The 15,996-nt window shown below is 50.5% G+C and overlaps 1 protein-coding gene and 1 pseudogene across 2 annotated transcripts in view; both read right to left on the minus strand.

Moving 5' to 3' along the window:
• The window catches only part of BCL7A (BAF chromatin remodeling complex subunit BCL7A), a 30,086-nt gene that overhangs the window by 7,702 nt on the left and 6,388 nt on the right, over positions 1 to 15,996 (minus strand). For both annotated transcript variants that reach the window (XM_024977701.2, XM_024977700.2), the window contains exons 2-4: positions 14,639 to 14,720; positions 10,390 to 10,486; positions 5,087 to 5,254 (exon numbers count right to left, since the gene is read on the minus strand). In XM_024977701.2, coding sequence (XP_024833469.1) covers positions 5,087 to 5,254; positions 10,390 to 10,486; positions 14,639 to 14,720 — 347 coding nt within the window. The remainder of the gene's footprint in view (positions 1 to 5,086; positions 5,255 to 10,389; positions 10,487 to 14,638; positions 14,721 to 15,996) is intronic.
• LOC112442104 (uncharacterized) lies at positions 6,565 to 6,745 on the minus strand (annotated as a pseudogene).

The following is a 15,996-nucleotide window of genomic DNA, read 5'->3' on the forward strand; positions in this document are numbered from 1 at the left end:
AGGAGGGTCAGGGGGTCCACCACACCAGGACCCCTGGGCTCTTCCTACCAGCTGGTGTCTGGGTGGGGGGGACACAGGGTCTAGACACAGACTGGGTTTTTAAAATTATTTAACATATATATATTTTATTTGGCTGCGCCAGGTCAGGGTTGCAGTGCACAGGATCTTTAGTTGCGGTATGAGGGGTCTAGTTCCCTGACCAGGGATCAAACCCGGGGCACCCAGCATTGGGAGCATGGAGTCTTAGCCACCAGACCAGCAGGGAAGTCCCAGACCTGGTTCCTAATGCTGCCTCTGCCGCTTGTTCCTATGAAGCCGGGCTCCCTGTGTCAGACCCCCCCACCCTCCATAAAGTTGAGGTTGACAACAGCTGTCCTGTTGAGTTGCTATGAAGATTAAATGGAAAGATGGAAAAAGGACCCAAGCGGCAAAATAATCCCACGTGGGAGTAAATGAGGGATCATCGAGGGCAGGGAACCAAACTCCCCATAAACCTGACATTTCTTTGGTATCTCTAGTTTTACCTTTAAAGACCACGTTAACAGCAGTTCCTCAAAAACACACAATTTCTATATGACCCAGCAATTCTACTTCTAGGTGTAGCCCAACAGGAACTGAAAACAAGTCTTCAAACTGTTGTTTGCAAACAAATATTCACAGGAGCATCACTCATGATGGCCCAAATGTCCATTAACAGATATGCAGATAAACACGACGTGGTCCACCCACACAACGGAGTATTATTCAGCCACGAAAAGGAACGAAGCACTGACCCAGGCTACTGTGTGGATGAACCTTGAAACCATGATGCTGAGTGACAGATGTCAGTCAACAAAAGACACAGGTTACATGACTCCATTTCTATGAAAGGACCAGGAAAGACAAATCCACAGAGACAGAAAACACAGATTGGTGGAGGCCAGGGATGGAGGAATGGGAAGTGGCAGCTGAAGGGTACAGAGCTTCCTGTCAGAGTGACGAGAACAGTTTGGAATAGACAGAGGTGGTGACTGTGCAACATTATGAATGTGCTAAATGGTACTGAATTGCTCACTTTAAAATGGTGCCTTGCATGCTATGGGAATTTCACCTCAATTTAAATAAAAGAAAAATAAATCCACGTTAACCTTATATTCTAGTTCATATTATAAGTTTGCTTTAACAAACCTTTGCAGTTGTTATTGTCCTCCTTCTCTCTTGAATACAGACCTTTTTTTTAAAAAAAAAAAAAAAGCACTTACTTTTTTGCCTGGTGTAGGTCTTAGCTGTGGCATGGGATCTAGTTCCCTGAGCAGGGATCAAACCCCAGCCCCCTGCACTGGGAGCACAGAGTTTTAGCCACTGGCCCAGGAGGGAAGTCCCGACAGAGCCCTTTCTGCCCTACATGGTGGGCTTTGCAGAGAGGAGAGGGAGGTGGGGCCAGGATGCAGGCTTAGAAATCATGAAGGTGGTGAGTCACCCACAGAGTGGGTCCACAGAGTCATGCTGACCCCTTGCCTGGCCCAAGAACACAGCGGGAACTGGCCTTGGAGCTGGCCAAGCGTTCCAGGCAGGCCCCGCTGCTGCAGCCTGGTTCTCTCAGCCCAAGGCACTGGAACTCACCCAGGGGAAATTATTTTCCAAGGGCCTAAATTTAGTCCAGGGACTTTGGACATTATGTCATTCCCTGAACTCACTTAGCAGTAAACAAGTTCAAAGCAAGGTCAACAGCTGGCGACCAACCTGCCCTGTCCTGCAGGAAGCGGACCCCCACCTGGGGAAGGCCCCTGACAGTGTGTAGGTGGGCCTGGCCCCGGGGGTGTGTCCCCTGGGCAAAGCTGGGCAACTGTGCCGGCCCAGAGGCCTGGCCTGGCGGGGAAAGGACGCTGGTGTGGTTCCCGTGGACCTGTGGCAGCGGGTAGGAGTGACAGGGTCCAAACACAGCAGCCATGAAAGCACAGACCCAGACAGAATTCCTGCAGCCGAGCTTTAAGCGACCCTTCAGGGCAAAGGAGATGCAGACCCCAAACACGGGAAAACCGAGGGCAGGCCCAGAAAGCCGGGATATGCCACACTGGCCCCGCCCCTCACCGCTCCGCCCTCCCTCTGCCCCGCCCCACCCACAAGCTCCACCCCCTTTCCCAGTGACCTGAAGTGACAGGCAACTTTCATTTGTCTCGAGGAAACAGGAAGGTGCACCCGAGGTCATGCTGCCAGCCTGAGGCCACACGGCCAGCACGGGTCGGCCCAGATGTGACCAGCCTGTCTTGCGTTCATGGCCCCGTCCCAGCACCTCTCCCCAGGCCCAGCAGGGGCCCCATGGGGAGGAGAGGGGATGCCCACGTGCTGTACACGGGAGAAGGCTGCACCAAAGCCGCTGGGACAGGATTCTCAACGGGTGTTGGTGTTTTTCCCTGTTCCCCCAGGGGACATCTGCCCCACCTGGAAACATTTTTGGTGTCACTAAAATGGAGGTGGATGCTACTGGCATTTAGCGACAGGGATGTTTCTCAGTGCTCCACCATACACAGGACACCCCCACAGCAAAGAATCACGAGGCCCCACAAACCTACAGAGCCCAGGTGGAAAGGCCCTGCTCTGGGGGAAGCCATCCTGCCCATGGCACGGGTGGAAAAGGGGAAGACCATTACAGACACTGTAGATGTCCACTGCCCTTTGTCCCCATAGCCCCTCTCCAGGGCCGCATCCTCCAGACTCATTCCCATCTGAGCAAAGATGCCAAGGGACGTGAGTACAAGACGCCTTTCAGCACCGTCGGTGCAGGGGAAAAAAGCAACTCAATTGACCCACCAACACGGGGACTATTTAAATACATCATGGTACAGTCACAGCTCTGAATGATAAGCTGGTAAAGAGAATAAGAAAGACCCGTATGTCTTAACGTGGAACTATCTCCATGGTGACTGTTAAGTGAGAGTGTTCTAAAACGGGAGGTAATCATCTCACATAGATGCTTCTAGGTACAGACTACCTCTAGAAGGCCCCACAACAGATCCAGCAGTGGTGGTCTATTAGGGGACCTTAATCTGCATCCTAATTCAGATCCTCCTGGCACATGGGCACATTGCCCTGACCTCCCCAGGTACTGCCCTATGGTCCCTTCTGCCTGGATTTTGCTTGGTTCCCTCCTATTTCTGCTCATCCTTTAAGCCCAAGTCAGACAGCACCTCCTCCAGGAAGGCTTCCCAGAGGCCCCCAGGCTCCATTTCCCTATTGCATCTGACCACAAAGTCAAGACCCCTTATGTTCCAGGCAGTGCCAGAATGAGTCAGGAGGGCTGTTTAATTCAGACTCAGATAACCTTTGCACAGAAAATCTAAAGGAACATTCTCTTCTTCCTCAAAGACATGTGCATTTCCTCCCAGGCTCTCTACTCTTAGTAGAAAAAAAAGGTTCAAGAAACATATTAACTTTTTTTTTAAATCAGTAACAAGAAAAACAGCAGTGATCACAGGGTAAAACATAATTGCCTTTGGCCTCGGTGGTGGGGAGATGATAGGGAGTGGTGGGGAGTGTGGTAACTGGAGTATGTAGGTCCTTTGGGCCCTCCCTGGAGAGGCAGCCACATCTCTGCTCTAGCTGGTTGCAGCTCTATGGGAATGCAGGCTTCTCTTTTCAAGAGAAGCTGGAGATCGATCTTATTTTAAGTGGGATTGCTCAATTTTTAAATTTTGCCATCAAGTTCCAATTAAAAATAAAAACAACACTGGGCTTTGGGGCCACACCCGCACACCACGTGCTGGATCTAGTTTGTCTGCAACCTCTGTGGACTGTAATTCTCAGCTTCAATGCCTGTCTTGCCCATGAGCTCTTGGGAGTCTGGAGTGGGACTGGGCCCTGCCTGTCACCCGGGATGAGTAGGGAGCCTCTCAGGGGGCTAACAAGTGAAGTGTGTGGAAGAGACTAGAACCAGATGTGAAGGAGCTCTCCAGCACAGGACGGCCTTCTCCCCAGGAAATGCACGCCCTCCCCAAGCACCGAGAAGCCAACAGCCTTGCCCCACCGGGTAAGAGCACATCACCCCGAGCCTCTTCCTGGAAACCCAGACTGTGCTCGGGCATCTGCCGGCACCCCAGACCCACTGGCCCTGCCCCTCCACCTCTCTCCCATCACAGACGACGGCAAGGCCATTTCTCCAGGCACCAGGAGTCACTCTCAAGCCCCCTCTCTCACGGCCCATGCACCATCCATCAACACGCTCTGAAACACACCAGTATTAGACAATCGGAAACTATTGTTCATTTTCTGAGGTCCACTAATAGTCACTGTGATTATGTAAGGGAATGTCCTTATTTTTAAAAGAGGCACAGTGAAGTGTTTAGAGATAAGACATCATAAAGTCTACAACTTAACGTCAAGTGGCCCCAGAAAAAAATATTTTTAGGCAAAACAAAAACAAAACAAAAAAACCCCTCAAACAACAACAGCCTCCAACAAAAAAACAAAAGACCCCAAACATTAAATATCAACAATTGACGAAATCGACTGGTGGGTATACAGTAAAGTATTACACTATTCTTTCATTTTTTTGGTATATTGGAAATTTTCCATTTAAAGAGAACCTAGGGACTTCCCTGGTGGTCCAGTGGTTAAGACTCCATGTTTCTGACGCAGGGGGCATGGGTTTGATCCCCAGTCGGGGAACTAAGATCCCACAAGCCATGCAGCATGGCCCCAAAAATAAAGAAATAAACAGAGAACCCAGAAATCTAAAAATAAACAAACCTATACATACAAATAGGGCTTCCCTGGTGGCTCAGTGGTAAAGAATTTGCCTGCCAATTCAAGTTCAATCTCTGGGTTGGGAAGATCCCTTAGAGAAGGAAATAGCAATCCACTCCAGTATTCTTAACTGGGAAATCCCATGGACAGAGGAGCCTAGAGGGCTACAGCCCATGGGGTTGAAAAGAGTTGGACAAGACAGCTTCTAAACAACAAGAATATGAGCTCTAGGCATTACCTGTCTCTACCGTTACCTTCTGGGGGCCAGAACTTGGCAGGACCTCCTTAAAGTCCCTTCCAGCTGCCTGGCTGAAAGCTGGCTATAGAGAGGTCTCTCTTGAGCCCCACCCTCGAGGGCACATACCTTCAGCCCCGGGGAGCTCCTTCCCATCGACCTGGGCCTCGTCCACCTTGGTGTCAGTGCCATCGCCGGGCGCGGCTGAGTTGGGCTCAGGAGCAGGGCTGGAGTTGCTGCTGTTCTCCTGTTTGATGGGGGAGGCATCTGCGATGGAGCTCTGGTTGCTGTTATCATCTGCATGGCAAGGGAACAGAATCACAGCGTGAAATGCTGCAGCTGCTGAGAAAAGAGGGGTAGGAGGTCATGAGTCTCTATTTGGGTGAAGAAACCAGGTATCTCGTGGGCCTGGCTCTGAAGCAATGCAGAGGCTGGAGCACGGTCCCAGGAGGCAGCATCGCCAAACTGTTTCATGGGATCTGATCCAGCCCTGGGCCAACTGCACTTGATACAAAATTAAAGGGAGAGACAGAAAGAGAAACAAGTTCACAACAGAAAGTGAACATTTTACAGGACAAGGTCCCAGGCTCACTAACAAGTCAATGCCATTAAAAAAAAGAAGGAGGGTACTTCCCTGGTGGTCCAGTGGTTAAGAATTTGCCTTGCAATGTAGGGGATCGGGTTCAATCCCTGGTTGGAGAAGACCGCACATGGCTCGGAGCAACTAAGCCCCCCCCACTGTATTGAAAGATCCTGAATGCTGCAACGGACACAGCCAAATCAATCAATCAATATTTTTTAAAAAAAGAGAAATGGGAAAGATCATTGTCATATTACAGATTAAAGAAATTTAAGAGACCTAACAACTAAACATGACGTGTGGGATTTATCTGGGTCGTGTTTTGAATGCACCAGCTCCGAGAGACATTTGGGGACAACTGGGGAATTGAATACAGTCTGGAGTTTCAAAGTAAGGAATTAATTTTGTTAGGAGTGATAATGGTACAGTGGGTAGATAGAAATGTCATTTATCACTGACACATGCTGAAGTGTTTAGGTACAGACTTAAGTATCATGGTGTGGGGGAAATGTACTTTAAAATCTAGCACAGGTTGCATGCAACTGTCATAATTCCCTGAATTTCATACTCAAGAGCTGTGCAATTTTGAATTTGTAAATTGTATTTCAATTAAAAAAAAACCTAACACATTCAAAAAATAGGTGAGGCAAATGTGGCATCATATTATGAAAATCTAGGTGGGTGGGCATGTGGATTTCATCAAACAATTCTCTCTAATGTTCTCTATTATGACATTTTTTTCATACTAAAAAGGAAAAGGGGAAGAAAGTTCATTGGGCAAAAAGGGCACTAGGGGTGGAGCTGGGGGTCCTGGGGGTACATACCTGCTTGCCCTGGATCCTCTCTTGGGCACAAAGAGTCATTTTCTTTTCTTTCTTTCTGTATTTTGCTGCACCACATGGCTGTGGGATCTTAGTTCCCGACCAGGGATTGAACCTGGGCCCTCGGCAGCGAAAGCTCAGAGTCCTAGTCACTGGTCTGTAGGGAATTCCCTACAATCTGTCTTTTCATACTGAGTTATTCCCCGAGGGGGAGCACCGTTCCTGGAGGTACTGCAATGCCAGGTTGATGTGTGGAGCGGACAGCGCAAGCTGCTAGCCCAGTGCCTTCCTCCAAAGATCCATGTACTACACTGTCCTCGGATAGAGATATTAAACTGATAAGAACAGATACCACACTTCGTTTTAGCCAACAGGCCGAGAAGCGATCAGAGTCATTTTAACCTACAGATACCCACATGATCATTTCAAAAATATTACTACAGCTTTACCCTGCTTTTCTGGGCCATGCTGTGCACCTGGGACCAAAGCCATTTTTGTAAAAACGAGAGAGAGAGAAACAGAGACACAGAGAGAGGGAGAGGGAGAGGGGAGAGGAGAAGCAACCACATCAACATGTCCGGGGCACCGACTACATGCTGGGCACCAGGCCGGGGCATCTACAGTCACCTTGTTTAATCTCAGAAGCCTCCCAGGTGGGGAAACTGAGTCTCAGCAGCAGAGCCCTCGCTCATGCTGGTCTGCCCAGCCCCCAACGCCAAGCCTTTCCTCTGCTTCCACCTGGCGAGGCAGCACCAGGCAGCCCCGCAGCCCTGACTTGGTAAATTGCACCTTATTTTAAGTGTACTCTGGGGCACTCATTACACAAAAGCACCCTCTTGTGAATTCTAGGACTTAAAAAAAAATAATAATAAAGATGTAAACTCCCCCTGGTTTATCTTTCGAGAAAAATCTAAAGTTCCTCTCTATGCCAAGATATACATACGGGAGTGTGTGTGAGAAACACAGAACGCAAAGCCACAACCTGTGGGTGCTTGCACGGGGTCATACTGATTAAGGACAGTAAGCACTAACGTTTAACGATCAGCTGCCCTGAACCTAGCCTGGTAACCTGGTAACAGCATGACCCTGATGCTCGGGCTGACCCCAGGTGGATCCTGGAGACTTATAAACAGCTGGATGCAGAAGCTCTGTCCCCTCACTTCGTCCCAGGTCCATCCATCTGCCTGGAGCATTCCAGGTAATTGTAACCAGGCCCACAACTTTCCCTGAGCTTTCAGGCTTCCACGACCCGTGGTCAGACTTGGGTCTTTCTTGGCTGCACAGGTACTAAAATAAAATGGAAAGTGAGCACGGTTCCTGAGTCAGGGACCCGGGTTGCTTGGCATTCTGGATTTTCCTTGGGAGTTAAGTCTGGGCTAGTGGACATAAACTTGAACTCTCCAAAGGACCTCGGACGCCAGCACTGACACTGACGAACTTCCTAACTCTAGGCAAGGTACTTCACCTTCTTCAGCCCTGGTTTCTGTACAAAAGGGGCTCACTACCAGGACTGAATGAGGTGATGCCTCAAATGGGCTTAGCAAGATGCTTGCTTGGCACACCGGGATGGCTTCTTAAACGTTAGTGACTGACACACCCAGGCCTTTAAGGGACTGTCTTATTTAATACTCATAACAACCTTGTGAAGTAGGTATTACCATCCCTGTGTGACAGGTTAAAAACAGACAAACCCAAGGCTACATGTTCAATAACTAGCTCATGATCATCTAGAGGCGATCCTAGCAGAGTCACATTAGAATCCAGGTGGAATCTGGCTCTCTGCTCTAAAGGTTCTCACCTGTAATTCTATGAATGAACTGAAACCAAGCCAGGCCAGGGCTCTCCTTGGTACCCAGAGGGTAGGGATGCTGACCAGCCCCAGGGAGACAGGGTATGCCCCAACTCAAATACCTATTTCTTTGTTTTTTCATATTTATTTGGCTGTGCCGGGTCTTGTGTCATATGAGATCTAGTTCCCTGACCAGGGATCGAACCTGGGCCTCCTGCTTTGGGAGTGCAGAGTCTTAGCCACTGGACCACCAGAGAAGTCCCCAAAAAGCTGTTTTTGAAAATGAAATGCATCTTGATTATGACTGTATGGCTAGTTGGGGTCCAGGTGTGTGTTGTGTGAGTGTGTGTGACTTTCTTGACATGTTAACCGTCAGCAAACACCCGCCTCTGCTTTTTTCTGAAGCCAGTTTGGCAACCAGCAAGAATCCTTGCCCTCAGAGCTTGTGACTGTCTTCCAGACTAGTCAGTTTGTGCGAACGGGGAAGTCTGCTAGGCTCCCTTCCCCCAGTTAAGACAGCCCTGGACCCGGAGGATTAGGAACTAGATCCAGCCAAGGTTCCCTTTTGATTATTTGTTGATTTATCTAATACCACTATGCTGTGCAGAAAGAAAACTCAGGTGGTCAGAAGGACAAAAGACACAGCAACTGGGATCGAGACGGAGAATGGCAAGCGCTGGGAGCTCTGAGGCCAGTGGGGCAGGCACGGGACAAAACGGGAGGTGAGCCTGGTGGGCCTCGTGAGGCCGGCTCTCCCCACAGGGACGGCTGCTTCTGCTCCAACGGGCTGTGGCCTCAAGGATTCACACGCCCAAGGACTGGCAGATCTGATTCCTCAGAGGAAGGCAGAAAAGCAGATCTCTGATAGTTTATAAATATCAGAAACTCAATTTTTTAGCCACTTCCAGTTCAAATCTCTGCAGTTAGAGGTCAGGTGGTGGTTCTCCTTGATGGGGTGGGGACGGCCAGGAGCAGATACCCTGTGGATTGCTGGGAACCTTCTTTTTTAAAAAAAAAAAAAAAAATTATTCATATTTATTTGGCTGTGCTTGGCAAATAGATCTGTGGTGGCACTCAGATCTCCTTAGATCTTATAGTTGTAGCATGTGGGATCTAGTTCCCTGACTGGGGATCGAACCTGGGTCCCTTACACTGGGAGCACAAAGTCTTAGCCACTGGGCCACCGGGGAAGTCCCAACCTTCTGTCTTGATTTGGGCCGGTTACAAAAGGGTGTGTAGTCTGTGAACATTTCATGGAGCCATACACTTATGATGTGTGCTTTTCCTAAGATAAAAAGGTTAAAAGAAAAAAAAAAAAAACGCCAGCAGTGTCAAAACACTTGCAGACTGGTTAAAGCACGGGCCCCCAACTCCCGGGCCATGAGCCGATACCCGTCCGTGGCCGCACAGCAGGGGAGGAGTAGCAGACGAATGAGCAAAACTTCATTCTGTATTTACAACCACTCCCCACTGCTTGACTTCCCCCTGGTCCGTGGAAAAACTGTCTTCCACGAAACCAGTCCCTGGTGCCAAAAATGCTGGGGACCGCTGGGCTAAAGCATGCTCCAGCCTGGATCTGATCAATAGGACACTGGTTACAACTTTTGAAATATGACAGCAAAGGAAATTAAGCCATCAATGTAGAAGGGCAAGTCCCAGGGTCCCAGAATGATTCACGTGAAGTCAGAAATCCAGTTAGAGCTTCCCAGTAGCCCAAGCAAAACAGGAAATGGGAAACAAGAGTCATTTACATGATATGTCAGGCCCAGGAGAAAAAGAGATAGTTACTCCAAAAAACTTCCTGGGCACATGGGACTCACAGAACATCTCCTGTGAGGTTTGTGTCACTGGGTGAGAAGGAGGTCTTATTTAATATTTCTGGCTCAGGTTTTGAAAATATTTACTTATTTAGCTGCACCAGGTCTTAGCTGTGGCATGTGGGATAGAGTTCCCTGACCGGGGATTGAACCTGGGCCCCCTACACTGGAAGTGTGGTGTCCCTGGACCTCCAGGAAGACCCACTCTGGCTCATTTTATGATTCTTGGCTCATTGCTCTGGGAAAAGAAGCTTCTTCTCCTCCGATGAGCCTCTTCCTTGGCATTGGGGCCTCCCGGTCCTGCCCAGCCTGCCCAGCCCTCCTACCCCTGGCCTGGAATGTGAACAAACCTGCTGGCAAAACAAAAACACAGCCGAGCGCTCCGGGCAGGAGACGGGCCCGGCCGGCGGCCGCGCGAAGCTCACCATGCATGTCCATCATTCCCGGGGAGGAGCTGTTCTCCGGCGTGGTCACCTCTGAGCCACACTTCTCATCTTTGCCCTTCTTCTTGTTCTTGTTTTTCTGGAGGAGAAAAGTGATGCAGAAACCGAGTCACTGAATTGTCCATGTCTGCACACACAAGTGAGACCCTGGGGAACGGGATGAGTATTTTATTCCGAGGACGCATCTTGGAGCTCCCACATCTCTGGAGGGCTCCACCGGCCTGCCTTTGAACATGTCCCACGAGGGGGGTCCCCTTGCTTTGGGATCAAGGAGCCCTGTGGAGGGGAAGTTTCTGGGGGGTGGGCTGGCGATGCTGGGGGTAACACCACCTTGCTTGTAGGGGCTACCCCGCAGGCCTGCAAACACCCTGGCTGGTGGGAATTTCCCCTGGTGAAAAGGCCGTGGTCACTCAGCCCGAAGCTGGTACAGGAATGCCAGGTGAGGGATGGAAAAGCCAGCTCGTGCACTTCTACTAGGCCCCCGACACTGCCTTCCTTAAAGACAGTCAGCTGACTTCTGACCCAACTCTGGAGACCAGGTGAGGAGGGAAAGCCCAGGGAGGAAGCAGGGGTGAAGGGGATGCTCTTTACATGTGGTTCCATTTTTTTTTAACTTATTTATTTGGCTGCACCAGGTCTTAGTTGTAACATTCGGGATCTTTAGTTGTATCATGTGGGATCTAGTTCCCTGACCAGGGATTGAACTTGGGTCCCCTGCATTGGGAGCATGGAGTCTTAGCCACTGGACCACCAGGGAAGTTCCATGTGGGACTGTGTTGGAAACAACCTAACTGCCTCCATTGGAAAAAGTCTTGTTAAACAAAGTTCAGTACATTCATTCACTGCAACGGTATGCACCAATTACAGACACCAGGGAAGCTCTTCCATACAAATGCAGAAAGATCCACAGAAATATCCACATATTAAAATATTTTAGTATCCCCGAGATGTATAAAAGACGCAGAACACATGAACAGGATGCTGCCATTGGTGGTAAAGGAAGAGCATAAAGGAATGTGTGTGTGTGTGTGTGTGTGTGTGTGTGTGTGCGCGTGCGTGCGTGTGTGGGTGGGTGTGCACATGCACACGCTCCCTGGAAGGATACATGAACATCGGTCGTCTCCAAGGAAGAGAGCTGGGGGGGGTTGGAGGTACTCATGGGAATGGGATGCAGATTTACAAAAAGATAATACTGGGGACTTCCCTGGTGGGCCAGTGGCTGGGACTCTGAGCTCCCAAGTCGGCGGGCCAGGGTTCGATCCCTGGTCAAGGAACTAGGTCCCACATGCTGCAACTAAGAGCCAGTACAGCCAAATAAATAGAAAATATATTTTTTTAAAAAGATAAGGCTATTAAAAAAATAAAGTAACATTTAAAGAATATGCAAATATACAGAGACAGATAGTTGACTCCAGGATCTTCAGGACAGTATGAGTTTTCCTTATTCTTTATGGGTTAATGAAAACATTCTGGAATTACAGTGATGATGGTTGCAGCACTGTGAACATACCAACATTGGCTGGCACAATTTAAAAGCGTGAATTTTATGCAGGTGAATTGTCATAGTTTTTTTTTTAAAAAGGGTTTATAAGTAACATTTGAATCTTGTAACATGTTTTACCTATTTAAGAGAATAAAAATTTCAAGAAAATTCTGAAGAAAAAAAATGATATAACCATGCCATTAATGGGCATTTAAAAACATGAAAAGCTGTCCTTTTCCAATGCAGATTCCCAGCCACCACCATCAGAGATGCAGATTCAGCTGTCTGGGGTGGCACCTGGGAACCTGCATTTTGTCGAGACTCCCAAGGGATCAAGTGCTCAGCCAGGAGTGGGACCCATCGCCTGAGAGGGAGCGGGCAGGAATATTGTACATCTCAGCTCAGAGATGACAACGAATTAGCATCTAAGCGCCGTCTGCACAGCCACGCTGAGCTAAGTTCTTCCCATATGATATACTGCCTTTGCTCTGTTGCAGAAAACCCCAGGAGCCAGATAGTAATGCTCCAGTGCACAAAAGAGGGGACTAAGACCCAGCAAGGTGGGGTCACCTGTCTGGAATCACAGGTTAATTGAGGCTATCCTGTCCAACTCCACAGCTAGAGGTCTCTGTCCAGCCCTGGGCTGCCCTGTCCTTCCCAAAACCCCATCGATTACGTTTTCTCCTTGATCACAATCCATTTGGCGCTTCCCTGATGTCTGTTTCATGCTATTCTATAATTATCTTCCCCCAACGAGATTATAAATTCCTTGAGAGCAGGGACCACATCTTCTCAAATGCAACCGGCGTTTATACAACACCTAATGATGTGCAAGGCACAGACATGGGCAGGAGCCAGAAGCTGCCTTCCAGGAGGCTGGCCGCACTCTGCTCTCCCTCTGGAATGGCCCACACTGAAGGCCGTGATGGTCTGTGTTGGTGCCTCTGGGGTAAAGCAGCCCTGGTGGCTCCATGAGCCAGGCCAGGACCAGAGGGGACGACACGCCACCGCCATCTCAGCCCAGTGTCGACTCACCTAGGGGCTAACATGTGATCAAAGGGTCAAGAACAGTGCCTCAGCCCTGTCTGGAGACCCCAGACTTGTGGGGTAGGTCATTGGAAATGGCGGAGGGAGGCTTTGCCCTGCCTTTTTTATTTTTTTGGCCAAGCCACGTGGCATGTGGGATCTTAGTTTCCTGACCAAAGGATCGAACCTGGGTCCTCGGTAGTGGAAGCACCGAGTCCTAACCACTGGACCGCCAGGGAATTCCCTGCCCCTCCTTAGGTCCCTAGTAACCTACCAATCATGCATACTGTCACGACTGGAAGCACGTATGTCAGTGTGAGCCACCCTCGCATGAGCAGGGACGGCACTCCAGGCCAAAGGAACAGCCCACGGGGAGGCTAGTTGGTCGGACCATTCTGGATTTTGACTGGAAATGATAGTAGCTGACCCGGGGGTCTTTGAGGGTAACCTGCCTGGGAGCCAAAGAGCTGCAAAACTATCTGTGATGTGGGGCAGCTGCCAGCCATCAATCCCTAAAATTAGGACAGCATATTAAAAAGCAAAGACATTACTTTGGCAACAAAGATCTGTCTAGTCAGAGCTATGGTTTTTCCAGCAGTCATGTATGGATGTGAGAGTTGGACCATAAAGAAAGCTGAGTGCCAAAGAATTGATGCTTTTGAACTGCAGTGTTGGAGAAGATTCTTGAGAGTCTCTTGGACTGCGAGGAGATCCAAGCAGTCAATCCTGAAGGAAATCAGTCCTGAATATTCATTGGAAGGACTGGTGCTGAAGCTGAAACTATAATACTTTGGCCACTTGATGCGAAGAACCGACTCATTGGAAAAGACCCTGATGCGGGTAAAGAATGAAGGTGGGAAAAGGGGATGACAGAGGATGAGATGGTTGGATGGCATCACCGATGTGATAGACATGAATTTGAGTAGGGTTCGGGAGTTGGTGATGGACAGGGAAGCTTGGCATGCTGCAGTACATGGGGTTGCCAAGAGTGGGACAGGACTGAGCAATTGGACTAAATTTAAGATTAGGCACAGACACCAGGGCTCCCCCTAGTGGTCACAGTCATCGCTCCGCCTGGAACCCTCCCCTTAACAACTAAGTGCCCAGGCTTCTCTGCGCCACTCTCTAGGGTCACCCTTCACCAGCAGCTCCAACCCCCAGAAGGCTCTCCAAGAGTAGAGAATATGTGCTTTGGAGTCAGACAGATCTGACAGTTGCTGTGTGACTCTGGGGAAATGGCTTTGCCTCTCTGAGTTAGTGTCTTCCTTTGTACAGGGTGGATACAGAGCTCAACTCCACGAAGTAATGTCTGACAGATGGTCAGGGGCCAGGAATGGCCCTACGATGATGGCGGAGGGCCTGCCTGTCTGCAGGTACCACCATGCCCACCCCAAAACCATGGTGCTCAGTCTATGAGAGGGGACACCTTGGCGCTCAAGTGTGGGGCAAATCGTAGGGCTCCTGTCGGAAGAGGCGACTTGCAGGGGACACTCCCCCCTTCTCTGAGGGCCAAACTCAGGCTGGACTATGGGGGAGGGGTAGACTACTGGGGGAGGGGTAGATCCAGCAGCCTCTCCAGCCCCAAGCTGGATCCTTCTGCTTTCCAAGTGTTCTGCCCCCAGGTCCCCACATGGAGGGTGGCAGTGGACAGCCAGTCCCCTGTCGCCATGGTGGGGAGCGTGGACGGGCAGCCCCACTCCAGGGACCAGCTCCCATACTCACATCGTCAACCTTTGGCTCCGTCACGGGGACCCACTTGTAGATTCGCAGGGATGTGTCACCCACAGTCACCCACTTCTTCTCCCTGCAGAGGACGAGGAAGAACCCGTTACCAGGGGGCTTCTGGGGTGGACCCCTGCTCACGCTGGTGGGGGGTGTGGGCCACATGCCCTTGGAGCAGCTGTGACACAGCAACTACCCCAGGTGGGGCTGAGAGAACGTCTCTGGATCATGCAGACGCAGGTGTGAATCCCAGCACTGGCTGGGATCCCCCCATCCTGCCCCCCACCGCCGAGGGTAAGTCACTTCACCAGCCAGAGCCTCAGTTTCCCTATCTTTTGGACCACATGGGGTTGTCAACCTCTCCAGGTGGCCACAAGAATTACGGGAGACAAAGCATGTGGACACTTTCTTGTATTTGGGTAGAAGTGCTTGGTAAGATGGGAGTGGGGGCAGGTCACTGCCACTGGGATGATTCCTCTGGATGAAGGGAACCAGAAAACTGGGCCACCTGAGCCCTCTGGGCAGCAGAGAGATCGTCAGACCAACAGGGCATTTCCTCCAGTGGGGCTAGGGTGGGGTGGGAGGGTCTTCAACAAGGGCATCCAGGGGCTCGCCCCGCCCTCCTGGCAAGTCCTCTGAGGTCCTGGGAAGGGAGGCGGGAGCAGAGAGCATGAGTGCCAGTTCCCCAGGCTCTTCCGGGCGAGTGCCAGTTTGATCAGCACGGGGGCAAACCTGGATGCCCAGTGGCCTCGGCCCCCAGACACTGATGCTCAAGGATGGCGACAGGAAGCTCGGCCCGGGCGGAGGGCAGCAGCCAGGTGGGAGGTTGCTCCGAGACCCTACACTCAGAGATGGGCTTGAGTTCAGGGTCTCAGCTTCTAATATCTGCACCGCTGCCCCTGACCCACCCTCAGCTGCATCCTGAACGCCTGGGGCACAGTTGTCAAAGGCAGGTTGACAGTGAGAAGTAAGCCACAAGCCATGGGAAGGAAAGCGAGTGACTAGTTTTCACCAAAGGTAATGATAATGACCACTCTCTCCTCCCACCTCTCTACTCCAAGCATCATCTTCCTCCTCTAGTAATCACCCCAGCCTCCCAAGTTTGGTCCCGACCTCTCACAGCCTAAAAATCAGGTCCTGTAGCTTCCTGACCCTAGCACTAGGGGTGACAACCAGAGACCACATGCCTGAGGAAACAGAGGCTCAGGGAAAGCTCCCCCAGAAGAAAGGCTGGGATTCCAACCAGGTCGCTGGGGCTCTGGAGTCCACATTCCCAGCACCAGACTCTGCCGTCTCAGAGACGTGGGAGGTCACGCTAAGGAAATCAGCTGATTCAAGGGCCCCATGAGATGATGTCG

Source organism: Bos taurus, chromosome 17 (genome assembly GCF_002263795.3).
Source record: "Bos taurus isolate L1 Dominette 01449 registration number 42190680 breed Hereford chromosome 17, ARS-UCD2.0, whole genome shotgun sequence".
NCBI classification, from domain to species: domain Eukaryota; kingdom Metazoa; phylum Chordata; class Mammalia; order Artiodactyla; family Bovidae; genus Bos; species Bos taurus.